Here is a 19,207-nt window from a genome sequence, read left to right on the forward strand (position 1 = left end):
TTGGTACTCTTGAGACATCCAGCCTCCCGGATTGAACAAATACCAGATTCTTGGCCTTTTCCGGAATGAGACAGCCATTTTTGGACCATCCAGACTACAGCCTGCAAGTCACTCTAATATATTTCATATATATTTTCATTCTATCAGTTCTGTTTCTTTAGAGCACCCTGACTATTCAGTGTATTAAAATCTAAAATTTATCTAAGAGAGGTTACACATTGTTCCCTAGTCCAGTGAGGAAGAGAATCTTGGCAATGGACCATGTCTGTTTTCATTTTGATTTTCTTTCTGGAACATTTCAGAAAGAGTCCAAGGAAGAATTATTTAACCTGGAGTGAAAATATAAACAGATACATAGGCAATCCTTCTGCCTTCTAGGTCTGGAGGTAATGCCACCAGACAACTAAGTAGGTAGGACAAGTAGGCACAAAGTCCATGCATAAGAGAGTTCCCAAGAATAGGAAGTTCTAACTATCTGTAAGGGACACAGAGACAGTAAGTCAAGTGTGTCCAAGGCTTCTGTTGTAAGAAGAATCCACCCATATCACTATGCCTTCAACCCCTCCTGCATATTCTGTATGTAGGAGCACAGTATGTAAACATGAATGAAGAGTTGTCTAGTCACCTCTGGATTCTGTATGCCATGGGCCGTTCAACAGAGAATGGGAAAAGAGGTCCAGTTATCTCGGTATACTGATTTTAATCCGTTGAAAGACCTTGATGGTCAGAGGTCACAGTCTATCATGGCCTGGCAGCTTTTTCCAAAGCTCAATGACATGGGAACTCCCTCTCCAGCCAGACTTCCTGTTTTCTACCTGCCCTTATCTGGAGAATGTCCCTGGGCCAGGAGGACTAACCTTATCTAAAAATTGTGTCTAAGCTCAGATGCCTGATTTATCTTTAGGGCGACCCTTGGCCCATTTTCCTGCTACAAGCCTCTCCTTATACTTATATGGTAACTAAGATTTATACTAGGAGCTTTGCTGTTATAGGACCCTGCTGACACACACAAAGCCTTATAGTTGGACCATATCATGTAATGCAAACTAGGGTTTGTCTCTAGACTCCCCAATCCTATGTATTTTGTATTACTCTGGAATAAAGCTGAGCTGATTCACTGAAGTCATCTCTGGGAAGGCTGTCTCTGTCATACCCAAAGCCATCTGAACCCTGTTCCCTGCTTCTGCTCCCTCCACCCTCATGGACCAATGTGCTGATAATCTGGAGAAAGAAGCAGAACCACATTAGTCTAATTGGTTTGAGAGGTAGCTTATAGTCAATGGATTACAGTTTTATGATTAAGTGTTCCTTGTCTTGTGTGGTGGTTAAGCTTGTTGTTGAGTTGGATGAGATTTAGAATCACTTAGGAGACGATTCTCTGAACATGTCTGTGAGCACATCTCCAGGGAAGTTCACCGAGGTGGGAAGACCCATCCTCATTGTGAGTTGCACCATCCAATAACCTCAAGTTCTAGACTGAAAAAAAAAACAGAGAAAGAAAGTGGAACATCGCTGGGCGGTGGTGGCGCACGCCTTTGATCCCAGCACTCGGGAGGCAGAGGCAGGCGGATCTCTGTGAGTTCGAGGCCAGCCTGGTCTCCAAAGCGAGTTCCAGGAAAGGCGCAAAGCTACACAAAAGAAAGTGGAACATCAACCATCATTCCACCTCTGCTTCCTGACTGCGAATCAAGTCTGACAGGCTCACCACACCCATGCCACCACAGCTGGAGGCACTCTTACTGCCACACTCTCTCTGGTATGGTGGACAGCCCTCTTAAAACTGTGAGTGGAATGCGGTCTCCCTTCCTTAAGCTGCTTTGGGGGTTGGTATTTTGCCACAGCAATGACAGAAGTAACAAGCACACCTCTCATCATCGCTCACTTTCCTGTTAGTCTTTGCGAATGTATCATTTCATGATTTCAAATGCACACAACCTTAGCTTCATTGGGGAATGGACACCAGAACTTGCTGTTACTGTGACCCTGTAGTAATCTCAAATTTATTTTGAAAAATTTTGAGAAACATGGGATCACCTGTTAATTTTGCCATTCTTGTGTTTCTTCATGTCACTGCAGTGGCAGCCTTCATTTCTCTGGTTGTGTCTACAGTTAGATAAATGTTTTGCTATGAAGTGTGATTCACGTCTCCTGTTCCTATAGTTAATTCCTGACTATGATCATGCTAACACTGCTGTGTTTCTTAATCTTTCTCTGTGTATGTGTGTGCACCTGTGGGTGGACAGGCATGTGTGGGAGGCATGTGCACCTGTGTATACATGTGTGTGAGGCCAGACATTGACAGGGAATGTTTTCCTCAATTGCTTCATCACCTTACTTTGAAATCATAATCTCAGTCTCTTGGTGGGCCTGGAGCTCACTGGTGCACTAGACTGACTGTTGATCTCCAGAGGATCTCCTATCTCAACATCCCCAGCTCTGGGATTACAGGTGTGTATCGCTGCCACACCCACTTTTCACATGGGTGCTGGGATCCAAACTTAGGGGATTATGCTCATATGACAAGCATATTACCAACTAAGTCATTGTTGTAGCATTTGTATATAATAAATGGAGAAGAAGCTCTTGGGAATTATCTACTTTAAATAAGTGAATATTTATGGGTTCTGAGCTTTGTTTAATCCTATAGAAATGGATACATTTTCTGATTCAGATGCATGGCTACCTTATTGGTTTTGTGTACTACAAGATTTGTCATAGTTTTTTTTTTTTACTAAAATTTTATAGTGTTTCGTGGCAATTCTGCTGGTCAAATGAGTTTGTCTTTCTACTCACAAATACTGTTCAAAATGGTATCATCACAATAATGTTCTTTACAAAGGATCAAAACTTTTATTGTATTTTGAAAAGATGAACATTCCTGGACTTTGGATCTCCTATCCACAAATGGCATATTAATATCCCCATTGAAAGAACTGAAGGATTAAACAGCAGGTATGGAAATACTCAGAAAAGTGAAGTGTAATATCCACACACAATGTATGATATGACCATAACTATTATTTTTTCTTTGTGTGTCTCAGCTACTTAATAATATTTATTTACAGATGATAAGAGGATGTCATTTTGTTAGGAAGTAACTGTTTTCTTTCTTCTCGTTTCCTAATTAATTAAACATTATACTCAAACTTACAGAGAATTTGGTTTTTCTAAAACATTTCAGTCAAACAAATAATAACAGATTCTCATTGACACTAAGGGATTTTCTCTGTTGAAAAGCTAGATAAGAGTAATATATACAGAATCATCAAGTCTGCAAAGTAGATTTTAATAACATCATTTTCTATAAAGCACCATCGAACTGTGGAATGGAGCTATGGACATTGAACAATCTTCACCACATCAACCTAAACTAGTTAAAGGAATTTGAGGTTTACACATGGCCACATAAGCTATCAAATAAAGAGAAAGCCTACTCATGTATGTGTGGAAGATAAATGCTGTATTAAATTAAATATGAAGCCGTAATTATTTTGTTTATCTTGTTTCTCAGCAAGCATGAAAGGAACGCCTCGTTTCTCCTAGGATAATACACAGAGGGACTCAGAAAGCTGAGCACGTCAAGACATTCTTTTTCAACAATACACAGAGTTGCATCATGGTCTGATTCAATTTGTCATTTGTACATGAGTCCTCTGAGCAGATAAAGGAACTCTTGAATTGGTACAGGGTAAAATGAGGCCATCCTTGTATAGGGCTTTGGAAATAAAGGCTTTTTCAGAATGTGAAATATCACCAGCTTTTCATAAAATGGAGGTGCACATTTAGTCTTTCCTAACTTGAATAGAAGGTATGAGACACACAGCCTATGCATTAGCATCCCAAAATCGTTTTACTAGAATTTTAGAGAGCAGAACATTTAACCACTAAAATAGAGTCCAGTTACTCACTACATGTTCGTTTCTGGCCTTTCTTTTTAATATTTTTGATTGCTTGACAGTTTATTTTATTCAATTAAACAAATTTTAGTTGTTTTCATTTTCATCCCCTCCCTCTCCTACTTTCTTCTCAACAAGTCTTCCTTATACTTTCATTTCCTTTTTGTGTGTGGTCCACTGAGCTTTAACTGGGGCTTCCTGTCTGTTAATTAATTGCCTATAGTCCCTCAGGAAGAGTTGGAGCTTCATGGGCCTCTTCCCCATTCCTGATGAAATTCTGGCAGGCCCAATTTTACGTAGGTCTTGTGCAGATAACCACAGCTGCAGTGAATCCATGAATGCAATGGCTTCATCATGTCATGTCTAGAAGACCTCTTCTTGGGATGCAACTCTCTATCTTCTGGCTCTTACATTCCTTCCACCCATCTTCCTCAGTGTTCTGTGGTCCTTGGGAGAGGTTCTAGAGCTGTCTATTTTGTTGTTTCACCCTTAATGAAGTTGGACTAGACAGCTTTTATTGGCTCTCTGGGAACTCTTGGGTTGAGTGCTCCTCTACTAATCTCTCTACTATGTTGCTCTCTTGCGTGATCAGCTTAGCAGCTTTTCCCCACTGTACTTAATTCTAGAGAATCACATGTATTATGCCAGCTAGGCACTCTGTCACTAGGGGCTACACTTTTTACTTTGAGGCAAGGTCTCACTGTGTTGCCAGGATGGTCCTGTGCTTCTTCACCTGCACGTCTTTAATAGCTGAGACAGTCTGAATTTGCCACTGTCCTACCTCAACCTCGGAGTAGCTGAAATTACAGACGTGTCCCACCAGGCCTGGGTATGTAGTGGCTCTGTCCGTTCACCTTGTCCTCAAGCTCCCATTCCACTGTCATTGGTGTCAACAGATAAACCTCCAGTTTAATGGACAAGCAGACATCATTAGCCATGAATTCTCTAAACCTTTTGCCCCTTTATCTCTATATTTATATTTCTTCTTTTACTTGTTTCCTCTTTGTCCTCCCTAAAGAACACACTCCCGGCCTCTACCACTTTTCCAGAAACTGTTTCTTGAGCTCAAGATCCTATTTGTCTAAGTAACTCTTTATCTGTAATCCTTTTTCTGCCTGATTTTTAGTCTCTAGCTTTTCGACCTTCACTCAACTCAAGTGTTATTAATTTTAAAGTTTTTCTCTTGAATTTATTTCTTCCTTAGTCAGCTTTAATTCTCTTACTCCCCTTTCTCACCAATTTTCTAATATGTATTCGCTGGTTTAGAGAACCACTTTCAATGCATTCTCCAACCTATTGGGCTTCTAACTCCATTGTCTGATTAGGGTGCTTCACTCAAATGCTATCTAAACACCTAGTAATTATAGAAGATAACTGACCTTTGCATTTCTTCTAGTCTGGTGGACTGTTATTTCTCATCTTTGTTCTTCCCTTGCCAACAACTGTCAAGTTTTTTCTATACTATTCTATAAATGCTGAATCCACTATGCAGTGTCTGGCATTATATTGTCCACTCTCTGTCCGGTTCTTCACGTAAATACTACTGTCATTTATTTACTTAGTCAGGGTCATAATTATGGCACTCCTTTTGTTTCTTTTTCTCTACCAGCTACACCCTCCCTCCTGCTTACATGCACACGCGTACACACACACACACACACACACACACACACACACACACATACACACACACACACACACGTGCACACACACATACACACACGTGCACATACACATACACACACACATACACACACACACGTGCACACACACATACACACACACACACACGTGCACATACACATACACACACACACACACACACACACACATACACACACCCTTACAGTTCTGTTGGTAGGCCTTGTGCCTCTTACAATTGGACCAATCTCTTTGCTGTACTCTTACTTCCTTGATCTAGATCTTCATCACATGTGGCCGATTGTGTTTCTGTGAAGTTTGATATGAACCCCTTCCCTTTTATCTCTTCAATGCACATATTAAGTGAGACTAGGAACCTGTGCGGAAAATTTCCTCAAAGCAGAAAGAATATAAACAGTATAGTAAGTTTACAAACAATGTGCTTGGGAAATGAGTTGATAAGCCCCATATTATCTACAAACTGTTAGTTTTAATTCATTTCTAATCTGCACCATGTCTTAAATGAACTCAAGTATAATATTGCCTCTGGTGATTTATGTTCAAAACTGGTTTAATTTGTACAAAATCCCTGAAAGATTTGTCCAGTTTCAGGTCTATACACATGTCAATTAAGATATAGTCAAGACACTGTCCATCCTAACATCATAGGGGTCTCCAACCCAAATTTAAGGCTTTTTTTTTTTAATATTAGAAAATATTCCTGTGGTTGAACATCTAAAACACAAGTCTTACATAAATATAAACTGATGTTTTAAGTGTAATTTTCCATTAAACATTTAATTCTACTTTTCCCAAACAATACATTTTCTGAGAAAACGTTTCTTCCTTTAATTAAGAGTGATAGTGTACTCAAGTTAACTCTATTATTCATCTTCAGCTTGGATAATTTTATTCACTTTCTGTACCAAAGGAGGATGAAACAGTTAGATGAAATCATTTATGCCATCATCCACTCAGAGATGTATTTGGTCAGGCTTGTCCTAGGTTCTTCTCCCTTTTCTGCCCACCCTTATACTCACATATCGCTGGCAATCGAGGAGTTCCTGGACATAGACTTTGGAGAGAGGTCATAATCGCTGTCGGATCGATACAAGAAGGACTCCCGGCGTTGACTGTGGACAAAGTTTGCTTGGAGGATTAGCCCAGATCCTGGGCTGGTCATGGGATCCAAGGGACTCCGTGCCGCTGATGTACCATTGTCCACATCGAAACTGTGGATAGAGGAAGAAGAATTGCATTGGTGTGTGCACTGGCATTCTAATATCTCAGAGGAGTTAGCTTGATTTGGGGAATGATGGCAAGATTTTATATCTAACTCTTGCTAGAAAAAATTACAACATTGAACTATAGATATAGTTTAGTGGTAGCATATTTGCATAGCCTGAGTTTGAACCCTTGCACTGCAAACAAACAAACAAAAAAACAAGTCCGCAATTGTATTTATCACATTGACTTGGCATTCTTATTTTCCTTGGATTTTAACAATTTATAGGCATAAGTTTTCTTAAACCAAACTTTAATTTTTAAAAAAAAGGAAGTCATTTTGCAAAAGTAGCTCTGAGCACAGAATTCCTGTTTAGAAAAGAACAAATTCATAATAATTCAGTATATATTTGAGTGTGGTTGATCAACGGCCACTGCCTAATGTCACAATTCACCTGAACCTGGGCTTCTCTCTTTTCTCACACTATACTTACGCAGACATTAATTTCTCCATCCTGTGCTGTGAATATGCATCAGCCTTTACAGTTTTCTCTTGAATCCACTTTCCAGTCTTTATCTAGTACCTTTTTACCTTCTTAAAATGCAAGGATGACCGACTGTAGCAGCCTTCAGTTGAAACTCTTTAGCAACTCACTTTGCTTCAGAATCAAACACAAAATTCTTGAATCGACTGAAGGTCTTGGATGTCCCTCAATGGCAAGCAACCACCTTCTCAGCCCAAGGTACACCCTAGACCACCAGGAACTTTGTGATCAACTCACATTGAACCAACCGTCACCCCTTCTCTCTGGCTAGTATTTCTTGAGTTGCTCTCTTGATTACCCGCCTCTCCTTTGCTAAGACAACTGACATTCATTCTTTAGGACTTAACTTTTATCCAGAAAGATTTTCTGGAGATCTGAGAGCCTTGTGAAATACCTTTCATGCTACCAAAGACACTGGCCTGTTCCTTGGCAATTAATTGAAAATGTTTGCTATTTTGCTCTTCATTTCTAGATTTTTGAGCTCTCACAAAATGGACTTTAAAGTATCTCAGCATTTCGGGAGTTCTTTCAAAAACCTTTATTGGATGAGTCAAGGACCTGTGGCTAGACAGGTTATAGACCCAAAGAGAGAACCTGCTACTATTATGCTGCCAAATGAATATAGTATTAACTCAACTCCTAGCGACTTATTGTTATGCCCATAGATTAATGCATTTCTATCTTTCATCTAAGAAACCTTTTATTTGCAATAGATGGTGACTGACATTGAGACTCACAGTGCTGGCCTACACGAACAATGCCCTGGGGTTAATTTGTAATATGTCCATATGCACCAAACACACACACACACACACACACACACACACACACACACACACACACACACACACAGTGTTGTGTCCCCGGTGTCTCAAGTAAGCCAAGCTGGGGAGGTGGGTGAATCATTGATCACATATGCATCTATGATCAAGCAACACCCGAATCAACCTCAAAGAAAGAGGGAGAAAATTACAGTGTAGTTCAGTTAATCAAAAAAACGTTTCCAACTTAAAATTTTCTCTCTCTCTCTCTCTCTCTGTGTGTGTGTGTGTGTGTGTGTGTGTGTAGGGGTGTGTGGTGGATGTACATGTTTGTGTATGCATGCAGGCCAAAGGTTGATGTTATCTCCATCAATTGCTTTCAATCTCATTTTTGAGATGGATTCTCTCATATAACTTGGAGTTTCCTGACTGATGGGGGCTACCTCACCAAAGATGGGATTACAGACACAAGCTGCCCATGACAGGCTTTTAACTTGCAAGCAGGAGTTAGGAACTCAGTGCTTGTGTGGCAAGGATTTACCAACTGAACAGTCTCCCCAACCTTTAAGATTTTCTTAGAATGATGTCATCTTATAAATGTACTTATTTGGTTCTGTCAAAACACTGGCAGATTATCTAATTAAGCATTCACTTTATAGACAAAGATGACAGGTTCTAGAAAAGCTGATTGATGAAAGTCACCGAGCCAAGATTTACTTATCTATTGTTCTCAAAGTTGTGCTCACAGAGTGCATGCTTCCATGAGGCACAAGCACGTGTCAGTAGCTGTGGACCAAACAAGAGGCATCTGACTCACTTGGGTAGGGTCATCGCTTTGCAGGCACTTTGGCTGTCCCCAGGAAAGCCAGGAAGGCAGGGTTTTTAAATCATCAAAGAGGGATATCAGGGGTATTTAGGGATGTACTTCTTGGATGTTATTCATTAAATAAGCATTTATTAAACCCTTATTACCAGTATACTGTGATTAAAAACGTAAAAGCAATAGTATTAACTCAGGCCCGGATGCCTGTGATGTTTCCATAGAGGAATAGTAACTAAAGCAGGCTTTTGGTGCTAGCCAATACACGTTTGGAAGATACTATTCAGAAGGACAGGGAGGGATGGGAGTAGGTTTTGCTTTAAGGAGACAGTCACAGAGGACCCGAGGATGGAAATGCCCTACAAAGCATCTGTGCTTGCTTCCCCTTATGTTTTTGCAGAATAATGTTAGGGTTAAATGAAACAGAAGGAAGTCTCTCGCTACATATTCTTCATGAAAAACAAAGGAGATAGGAGAGTGTGATTTCGATTTACTTTTTCTCACTTTAATTGGACCAATGCTAAATGAATCACCAAAAATCATTCATTTTTATATTTAAATACAGTATTTTTTCAGTTCAACTAAGAAAATCTTAGCATATATAGACACCCTACTGTAGTTTTTTGAAAAATATTACCAGGTATCTTAAAATATTTTTGCAATAATACTGTCTGTGAAAATTAAAACATTTTTTTAAATTTTATTTTACAATACTATTCAGTTCTACATAATAGCCACAGATTCCCTTGTTCTCTCCCTTCCTGCCCCCTCCTCTTCCCCCCAGCCCATCCCCCATTCCCACCTCCTCCAGATCAAGGTCTCCCCCGAGGACTGGGATCGACCTGATAGACTCAGTCCAGGCAGGTCCAGTCCCCTCCTCCCAGACTGAGCCAAGCGTCCCTGCATAAGTCCCAGGTTTCAAACAGCTAACTCATGCAATGAGCCCAGGACCTGGTACCACTGCCTAGATGCCTCCAAACAGATCAAGCCAATCAACTCTCTCACCTATTCAGAAGGCCTGATCCAGTTGGGGGCCCCTCAGCCTTTGGTTCATAGTTCATGTGTTTCCATTCGTTTGGCTATTTGTCCCTGTGCTTTATCCAACCTTGGTTTCAACAATTCTCGCTCAAACCCTCCTCTTTCTCACTAATTAGACTCCCAGCTCTCCACCCGGGGCCTAGCCATGGATGTCTGCATGAGATTCCTCAGTCCTTGGATGGGGTTTCTGGCCCAACTATTAGGGTGTTTGGCCATCCCATCACCAGAATAGGTCAGTCCCGGCTGTCTCTCAACCATTGCCAGCAGTCTTTTGTGGGGGTATCTTTGTGGATTTCTGTGGGCCTCTTTAGCTCTTTGTTTCTTCCTTTTCTCATGTGGTCTTCATTTACCATGGTCTCCTATTCTTGTTCTCCCTCTCTTTTCTTGATCCAGCTAGGATCTCCCTCTCTCTTTCCCTCGACCCTCGCCCTTCATTGCTCCCACTCATGTCCAGGCTGTTCATGTAGATCTCATCCATTTCTCCGTGTCTTTTTTGGGGTCCTGTTTTCCAGGTAGCCTCACTGGTGATGTGAGTAGCAGTCCAGTCATCCTTGTTCCAGCCCCTAGAACATTTATTAACTACACACACACACACAAAAAAAAAATGCCTGGTCTGAGATAAAACTATGATCTTTGCCATTTGTCTATAGATGTAATATAACACTTTGTCCACTAGATGGAGAGAATGTTCTTAAATATGGAAAACCTCTTTTAAAATAATGTGAAGGCCTAAATTACTTACTAAAGACTCAAAAAAAAAACCCTCATAAATATTACCTAAAATAATGCCTCAAATCTATTAAACTGTTTATAAATATTGATTAAAATTACACCAATCTATGAAACAACTGTGTTAGCTTTACTTTTAAATTAATTCATTTCTTTCTTTTTCAAAGAGTGATCAGATTGGTCTATAACTTATAGGCTCAAATGACCTTCCAACCTGTCCCTAGAGTAGTTGGGACTGAAGACACATACCACCCATGCCTGCATGGCTAAGAATTTGCCTTAGGACCAGGCTGACAAAGTGATGCTCAGAACAGTGACTGATGTCCTATTGAATCGTTACATAAAAAACAAACAAACAAGCAAACCAACAAAAACTCAGGAAGATATCACTGAACCTCTACAGCACATCACTGAATACATATTATGCTGGGCAAACTACCATGAATGTCAATGATAGGCTGGGGAAACCTTCTAAGTTTGGGAACACGAGTGTTCTCAGAATAGAGTTTGATTTGGGAGGTGGGCATTTGGTCTGAAGTCATCTGCATGCTAGATTTCCATTATAGTAAATGCTTCTAAAATAAAAAAAATCATTATCAAGAAAAAACAATATTACTGAAAATACCAAGTTCAAAGCATTAACAAATATCAGTAGTGGTGAATGACCTTATAGAAAGAGATTTTATATGAAGTATTTAGTGAACAAGCTTTGCAGTTCGTCTTTGTCCTTAGATTAATACTGGGGTAAATACAGATATATGAAACACAGCACTTCTCAACAAGGCATTAAATTCCAGGTAATGGAATAAAACATGAAGCAATTGTGGAATAAAGGCCAAACGTATAGCACCAGTTATAAATAGCCTAAAAATAATGAATTGGGCAACCAGATATGCCAAAAAGCAACATATATAAAGGGAGCTTAATGCATGGAAGGAGTATAAGGTCCAGGCCATGTAGAGGATGCCAGGGGCAGAGGATGCCCAGCCAGAGTGTAGCAGCAGAAGCAGACCAGGAAAGGGTGGTACGGAATGTGAGTCAAAGAAGACACAGTGTTGGGCTGTATCTATGGGCTAGCGCTGAAGAGCAATGGGGATATAAAAGTGGCAATATTGCATGGTACAACCAACAGGTAGGCTGGGTATGTTAACAGAAGCCAGGCCAAGGCATGTTGGCATCTGCTTGCAATGAAGAGATATGTGGATAGTACCCCTAGCCCCTTTTAGCAGCTGTCACCCAGGAGTGAGGTGCCGGAGACTATTTACTTTTCAGTCGCCTACATACATATGGCTTGGTTTGTGAAAATAAATGTGTTGTTTCTGCAAGGGCAAGAGAAGAAAAGCCACAAAAGAAAAAAATAAAGAACCAAAGGACACGGAAGGAACTCCTCCTAAATGCAAAGCTTCTTAACCAAATCTTTCAAATGTGAGAAGGAGGGGTAGACCTTCTGAGAGGTCTTGTTTAGTAAAATAACAGAAGACACTACTTGTTTCTCACAGGGGCACTGACAATCAACTCAACGTTAGGCTATTTGTGACTGGCTTAACTTTCTGAAAATTAGCTTCATTTAACTGAGAGCTAACTCATGCTGAACTAGAGATGACTTCAGATGAGCTGCTCAATTTTTGGAATGTGGCCTCACTGACGGTCCTTGGTATCAAAAAACCATGAAAGGGATGTGGGAGAGACAGTCTTAATTCAGTTGATGTCAAAGAGATGAGGAGTGATTTCCTAAGTGTCCTCTGGTCCACGCATAGGCCTGCTGAATTCTCTGTAGATTCACTGCCAGTCAGGTGGAATCTAAGGCTCAATATTATCTGGAGCTTGGGAAAGTGGCAGAAGAATCGAGGAGAGGGAAAATATCCAATTATAATAATGACAGTGATGATAAATTTTGGAGGATGCGCCATGTGCCCCACACTCTGCTTTCTACATACTGTCTCATTACATCTTCACCCTTAGAAGTGGCCTCAATATTTTCTAGTCAACCAAAAGGAATCCTGAAGCCTAGGAAAGTGCCTCTGTAATAAGCAATATGTTTGGAGCTATTCTTATGAGTCTGCTTTAACCCAAACTGTCTGACTCTAGAGCCTGGGACTATGCTTATGTTTATATTTCAAAGTCTCTTGCGACTGTAAGAAAACAGAACACTTCTTAGCACCCTTACTAGGGTGGACCTTTCAGCATTAACTCTTTGCAAGCAATACCCTGATAACTCACAGGTCACATATGCCAAAGCTCACTCTGCAACCTAGCCTTTTGGAATTTGCTAAATCCTCATTTTTCTAATTTTGAACACAACAGTAGAGTATAAAGCAGTTTCCTCCACAGTCTGCTTGGAGGGTTTCTTTGCAGAGTCTGAGGATTGTCTTGGAAATAAGGGACTGTTTGGAGGTCTTCGAAAGGTCTAGCTCATGGAAGATAGCGAGGTGCCATACTGTCTCATGTTCTTGCTTCCCTTAATGCAGTACGGGCATGCACATATCTCACAAGAGCTGGCTTTCACCAGCAGGTGGTTACAAGAAGGTGGTGATGATACAGCGGCATTGGTCCCTCAGAGTGGGCAGTAAGAGCCAGGACCTGTTGGCCTGACGCATTCAGAACTCTTGAAGGTGGTATGTGGCCGGCAATCACTTTCTGTGGAGCTTTCCTTCCTCAAGGGACAGACAGAAATCAGACAAACTGGCCAACAACAGAACTGCTCCCAGATCTCTCCATTCTCTCATTTTAGCGCCATCAATGGATGGTAATGAAGTCTATATCCACCTCCCATCCAGCTGCCCCAACTGTTCCCATACTCCCTGTCTACTAATCCTGGAACTGTTTGCATTGCTCATCCTTTTAGCCTGAAGGTACTCTGATGTTCTGATGGGAAGTATTTTGATTCTTGACCACCATGTGGTCTCTCTCCTGAGCCAGGACTCTTCTTCTTTCCTGAATAAACGGATCATTTCATATAATGTATAGCTTAGGATCCTATACTTAACACTGACTGCAGGTTTTGGGCTTGAAGGAGGTGAGGCACAATGAGGCACCATGGCAGGTCTCCTGGGAGTCTGTACCAACATGAGTTCCCGGACTAAGCATTCTGCTCAGGGCTTCCTAGGGAAGACAGAGATGAATGCTCATGCGAACCTTCAGACTCTCAACTAAAGCCAGGGGCAGCTACACACTGCTTCTCACACGGCTTTGCTGAGAACGACCGTGGATTCACCAGGCAGGTCGTTTGCTCCGTTGTACAAGGTGAAGGGATCCTGAGAGAGTTTAAATTAGAAAACTAGGGTTTAAATTTCGAATCTTGATTCTGTCACTTACTAGTTAGGTACTCTTGGCTAAGTCATATACCTTCTTAAACTCCTACTTCCCGATGAAGAAAACAGGTAGCTCTGGGGCCGTGAGAGGATTAGAAGAGAATATGTTCAGAAAGCATTGACCCCATTGCCTAGCCCCATACATGCCCAGTATAGCCAGCAGCCATTGTGTTAGTCTTGTTCATCGTTGTCTTCCACTGACATCATCCACCAAGACCACTGTTTTTATCTGAGTCACTCTGTGTCTAAACACAACGCTCTGAGAAGAATCCAAACGGAAACATGAGGGAGGAAGGGACATAAGGGACAGATCAGGGGAGGGTGCCTTGGCCATCAAGGAGGTGTCAGATGCTGAGCCAGATCCATCACAGCCTCAGTGGCTTCAAGGGCCTCCACCCTCTGCTGTAATACCGGTGTGCTAACATCCTGACAGGGAGGGGGTGGGGACTGTTTTCTCTAGATAGTCTTCACCAAGGAGAGAGAACAGTTTCCTGGGGGGAAATACGGAAGGCACAGAGGTCCCAACAACTCTGGCAAGGCTGTAGCTGAACGTAATGGTTAGAAATAATTCTTGAGTCCTTTAACTGCAGACACAGGGTGTGCCTGGAGGCAATTACCTTGTTACTTAGTCTCTTTGCCTAATTGCTGCCAGGGTATGGAATCCCTTGCTGTTGGCTAGCCAAAGAAAGGGTGGCTTTGGTATTTCACCACTGGGGAGGAAGAGGAAGGCTGACCCTCACGTATAAGGACATCTGGATGATGATTAAAATTTTCTCTTCATATCTATTATTTCACTCATTCTTTCCAATACCATATGGTTAGAAAATTTACTTATGAACACTAATGATATGGGTCCATTCTAAATTTCTCTGCAAGCCAGATAGCATTTGTGCAATAAAGAAAATACTTGAAAGAATTAAATATATATATTACAGAGCATCTATAGAAAAATGCATTTTATAGTGATAGGCACATGTGACTCTTTCTCAACCCCAAAACTGACCATCGAAAGGAGGATATTCAGGGCGTTTTACAATCTTATTAGATTAAATGTTACTGTGAATGTTAGTGTGCATTATTTGTGTATTTCCATAGAGGGTAGGCATTTAAGAAAAGGAACTAAAGGTCTATGAAATGTCATAGTGTTCCAGTGAAGCACTTGATATTCTGAGCCTGTTGCCCTCTGAGTTTTAGCCCTGGGACTCACATAAAGGTGAAAGGAGAGCAGAGTTGTCCTATACACTATACACCCCACACACATACAGAGAGAGAGGGAGGGAGGGAGGGAGGGAGGGAGAGGGAGAGAGAGAGAGAGAGAGAGAGAGAGAGAGAGAGAGAGAGAGAGAGAGAGAGAGAACATCAAGTAAATTTTATGTTTTCACATGTGGTTTTCATGAAGAAAAAACAGACACTGACAGTATGTACTTATTTATGAGTGAAATGATATTTGATAGTTTACTAGGAAAAGTATCAGATGATCTCACGAAACAATAGTTGTCTATGGCTTGTCAGTGACAGTCTCAAATGACACAGGACAATAAAAGAATGGAAGCTGAAGATGATAACTGGAGTTTGATACAAGAGCAAATAAGCTCGTGCATTTTGGTCAAATAATATGGCAAGATCCCATTTTTATATTAAGTACTCCTTAGACCAGTGTGTGGACTAAATATTCACACCTGGAAACTGTCATCTACAACATGACTGTGCTTGGAGGTAAGACCTCTACAGGGGAGACAGCAGTTAAATGAGTTTGCGAGGGTAGAGTCTTAGTCCAATAGGGCTCCACAAAGTTGTCCTCTGAACCCCACGTGTGCTATGGCATACGTGTACCCACATCATACGCACAGCACAGGACACACATATACAATACTATTCTAAGCCGGCTTTGGCTATTCAGGGTCTTTTGTTGCTCCATATGAATTTCAGGATTGCTTTTCTGCTTCAGTGAAAAATGTCATTGGGATTTTGCTGGGCATCACAGGGAAACTGTTGGTGACTGTGGGGAGTACGGACACAATATAAGCCTTTTAATGCACAGACCAGCATAAGCAAGGAGAACAGGGACAGATAAGTACAGTTACTTCTAATAATCTTCTGCACAACAAAGGAAATAACCAAAATATGAAAAAAAACAACCTATAGGTGGATAAAAGTATCTTCAAACCACATTTCTAATAATGGGTTTATGTCCACAATGCACACACAACTCCTGTATTATAAGAGCAAAAAATAAAATAATGGAATGTCTCCCAATTAAAAACATCCAATCAAAGAAGCAGGTATTTCTCTAAGAAAGGCAAACAAACCACCAGCATGTATGTGAAAAGGTGTTCAGTATCACTAATCATCAGAAAAATACAAATGAAAATCATAACACTGCATCATGCTGGTTAGCATGATAATTGAAACACACATACACGCACAGACACAGACAGACACACACACACATTGACACGGTTGCACCAAAATTAGAACCTCTTTTACACTGTTGATAGGATTATAAAATGATGTGATCGCTGTGAAAAGTAGCCTAGACCTTCCTGATAAGGTTAAAAATAGATCCAGCTCAATTTCTGGCTCTTTACCCAAAAGTGCGGAGATCAGTGAGTCAAAGAGATAACTTCATTTTCATGTTCACCGTAGTACTACTCACAACAACCAGGATGTGGACATCACCAAACTATCCTCCAAGTGATGACAGGTAGAGGATGGTATGCCCAATTGTACAGGGCACTATTACTGAGCCTTGAGCTAGTAGAAAAGCCTGCCATATTCTAGGACATGGATGACAATTGACAAGATTAAGATAGCAAAACATGTCAGTCACAAAAGGACAAATACCATAGGGTGCTAGAGAACTCTAAGCAAGCTAAACTTACAGAAGAAGCTACAGAGGGGTCATGGGAGCATGGGGAAGAGGAGATGTTGAATTACTGCAGTTACTATGAAGTACCAGTGACATCACATGAACAAATGCTAGATATCTAATGTGTCCCATAGTGCCCAGAGCAACCATAATGACTGCATGTTTAAACACTTAGCAGGGCAATTTTTAAGCCCCTGAGTTTTTGTTTTGCCTCAGTGAAAAAGTCAAACAAGGCTCTCAGGTGGGCTTGGCATGAGACAGTTGTGGTGAAACCGGAAAATCAAAGCCTGCATTAGAGAGGCCTCCAGTCACCTACAACTAACCGAGCCGTGGAACTGGACACACCTTCAATCAGCAGACACACCAATGAGAGCAAGTGCAAGTGACTGCTGCTGAGCTTGTGGGCAGGCCCTGACCTGACTGACAAGGCTCTTCAGCGTGCCTGTAATTTAAGAGGGAAGTAAGGAAGCATGGATTCCTTTGTCCACATCCGGTTAAGTTGGTCAACTCTGACCAAAAGCCTGCCTACAGCTTCAGAAAGCCCAAAGACTGGCTATACCCGAGGGTCGGAACAGTCCTGTGGGAACGGACTCTGGTTCTGGTTCCATCAGGCTGTCTCCATTACCGCCTTTCTCAGAGTTCTCAGACCCCAACAGGCAAGAGGAGGTAGAGAATGTTTCTGTCTTTGTGGGTTTTTTTTTTTTTTTTTTTTATCTGTAATGTAGAACAAACTAAAATTGCTTTAAGAAGCTTGCATTGGAACACAGATATTTTTGTGGTATGGATGCCCCCGCTTCTTCCCACACTCTCTCGCTTATTCGTCAAGTTGCAGACAGAATAATCCTGCTGAGATGATAATCAGGTCTCTGCAAAGTCCCCAAGTCCTGGCAGTGGCCACAGGCCCTTGGAGGCCTGGTCCTCCGCAGCCTCTCCTCTCAGATGGTTGCTGAGTGCCTTTCTCTCCACTCCAGTGTGAAGTGTGTGCGTGTTCTCCCTCAGGGCCTTGTGCCCCTGTGCAGCTTCTACCCGGGTAATGTTTTACCCAGTTATTAGTGCACGTTTGCCATAGTGAAAATTTTATTCATAGTGAGCTAGCCTCATACTGTCTTATGTAAAACTGCTACCCTCATCTCTGAGTTTTAACTACTTCCTTCTCTCTTTGTCTCTCCAGTGTTGACTAGCCTCTGATAAACTAATTTTTATTCATGACCACCTCCTTCCCATCAGGATGGAAGTTCCACATGTGCAGATGTTTTAATCTGTTTTCTTTATCAGTGTATCAGCATCACCTACAATTGTTCCTTGCACATAGCACTTGCTCATCGAAAACAATCTGAATTTATAAACACCTTTAGATTTAGCCCTGTTGTGTACTTGTTATTCACTGTGGTTATGTATATGGCTCTCTATTTAAATAAATATTGTTGTTGTTGTTGTTTAAATTTGATTAGTAATTGGCCCTTTGTTTAAGGAAATGAGATTGAACATTCCACTTAAAGAAATGATCTGGGAAGGAACATGGAAGGAAGGCTGAAGTCTTAAAGAACTTCTCAATCAGGAATATTTTGCATATCTTCATGTATGACCAATAATCAGCCACACAATCAGGAGGCACCTGGGTTTTGTGGCACATAAAGATCATACAATTGTGAGAGCTCACTTTGAAAAAAATCACCAAAACAAACAAACAACAAAAAACACACCACCACCACCACCACCAACAACAAAACCCTTACATTTGTCAAACTATACAAACGAATCTGTAACTATGTAGTACCTCCTTCTTCTAGAACCAGGAAGGAACTAAGGTAAGCAACAAGCAGGAACCTGGGGCCTGATCTTCCCAGCACCACACAAAGAGGGATGCACAGCAGGAAAGAAAGGAAATGATCCAAATGGTACAGCATCATTTTCTCTAACAGGTAATGAGAAACAGCAGCTTTCTTTGGACCTAGTGGACACTTCTGCCAGGGGGTTCTCTAGTGATGATCATTGCCTCTTCCTGAGGAATATATGGGTGATCCCATCAAATAGGATATTTTAATCACTTTGAATGTCTGAAGAGAGTCTTCTTGCAAGTGTATTTTCTCCCTAGAAACTATAATTTCCTTTGGAATCAGGTTTTTAAAAGTGTGATTCTCAATCACTTCTCTGGTTATCATGTGTTTAGACTTACACAAATTAATTTTCCCAAAACTTTAATTGAAGGGATAAGAATTATTAAGTGATGACCCCATTCATGAAAGTCATTACCAATAAAATACTATAGGCTAAACAAATTAAAGAAGTTAAGGTAAAATTATAGTGAAAACAACATTGTAATAGCCATTCCATAGTTTCTCTTAAAAGTATAATGTGATCTGATTTTTTCCG

General features: G+C 41.0%; 1 protein-coding gene across 16 annotated transcripts in view; it reads right to left on the reverse strand.

The window, feature by feature from the left end:
* The window catches only part of Pde4d (phosphodiesterase 4D), a 1,451,136-nt gene that overhangs the window by 201,560 nt on the left and 1,230,369 nt on the right, over positions 1 to 19,207 (reverse strand). For all 16 annotated transcript variants that reach the window (XM_016000210.3, XM_076552299.1, XM_076552298.1 and 13 more), the window contains one exon: positions 6,578 to 6,769. In XM_016000210.3, coding sequence (XP_015855696.1) covers positions 6,578 to 6,769 — 192 coding nt within the window. The remainder of the gene's footprint in view (positions 1 to 6,577; positions 6,770 to 19,207) is intronic.

This window comes from Peromyscus maniculatus, chromosome 15 (assembly GCF_049852395.1).
Source record: "Peromyscus maniculatus bairdii isolate BWxNUB_F1_BW_parent chromosome 15, HU_Pman_BW_mat_3.1, whole genome shotgun sequence".
In the NCBI taxonomy this organism is placed as follows: Eukaryota; Metazoa; Chordata; class Mammalia; order Rodentia; family Cricetidae; genus Peromyscus; species Peromyscus maniculatus.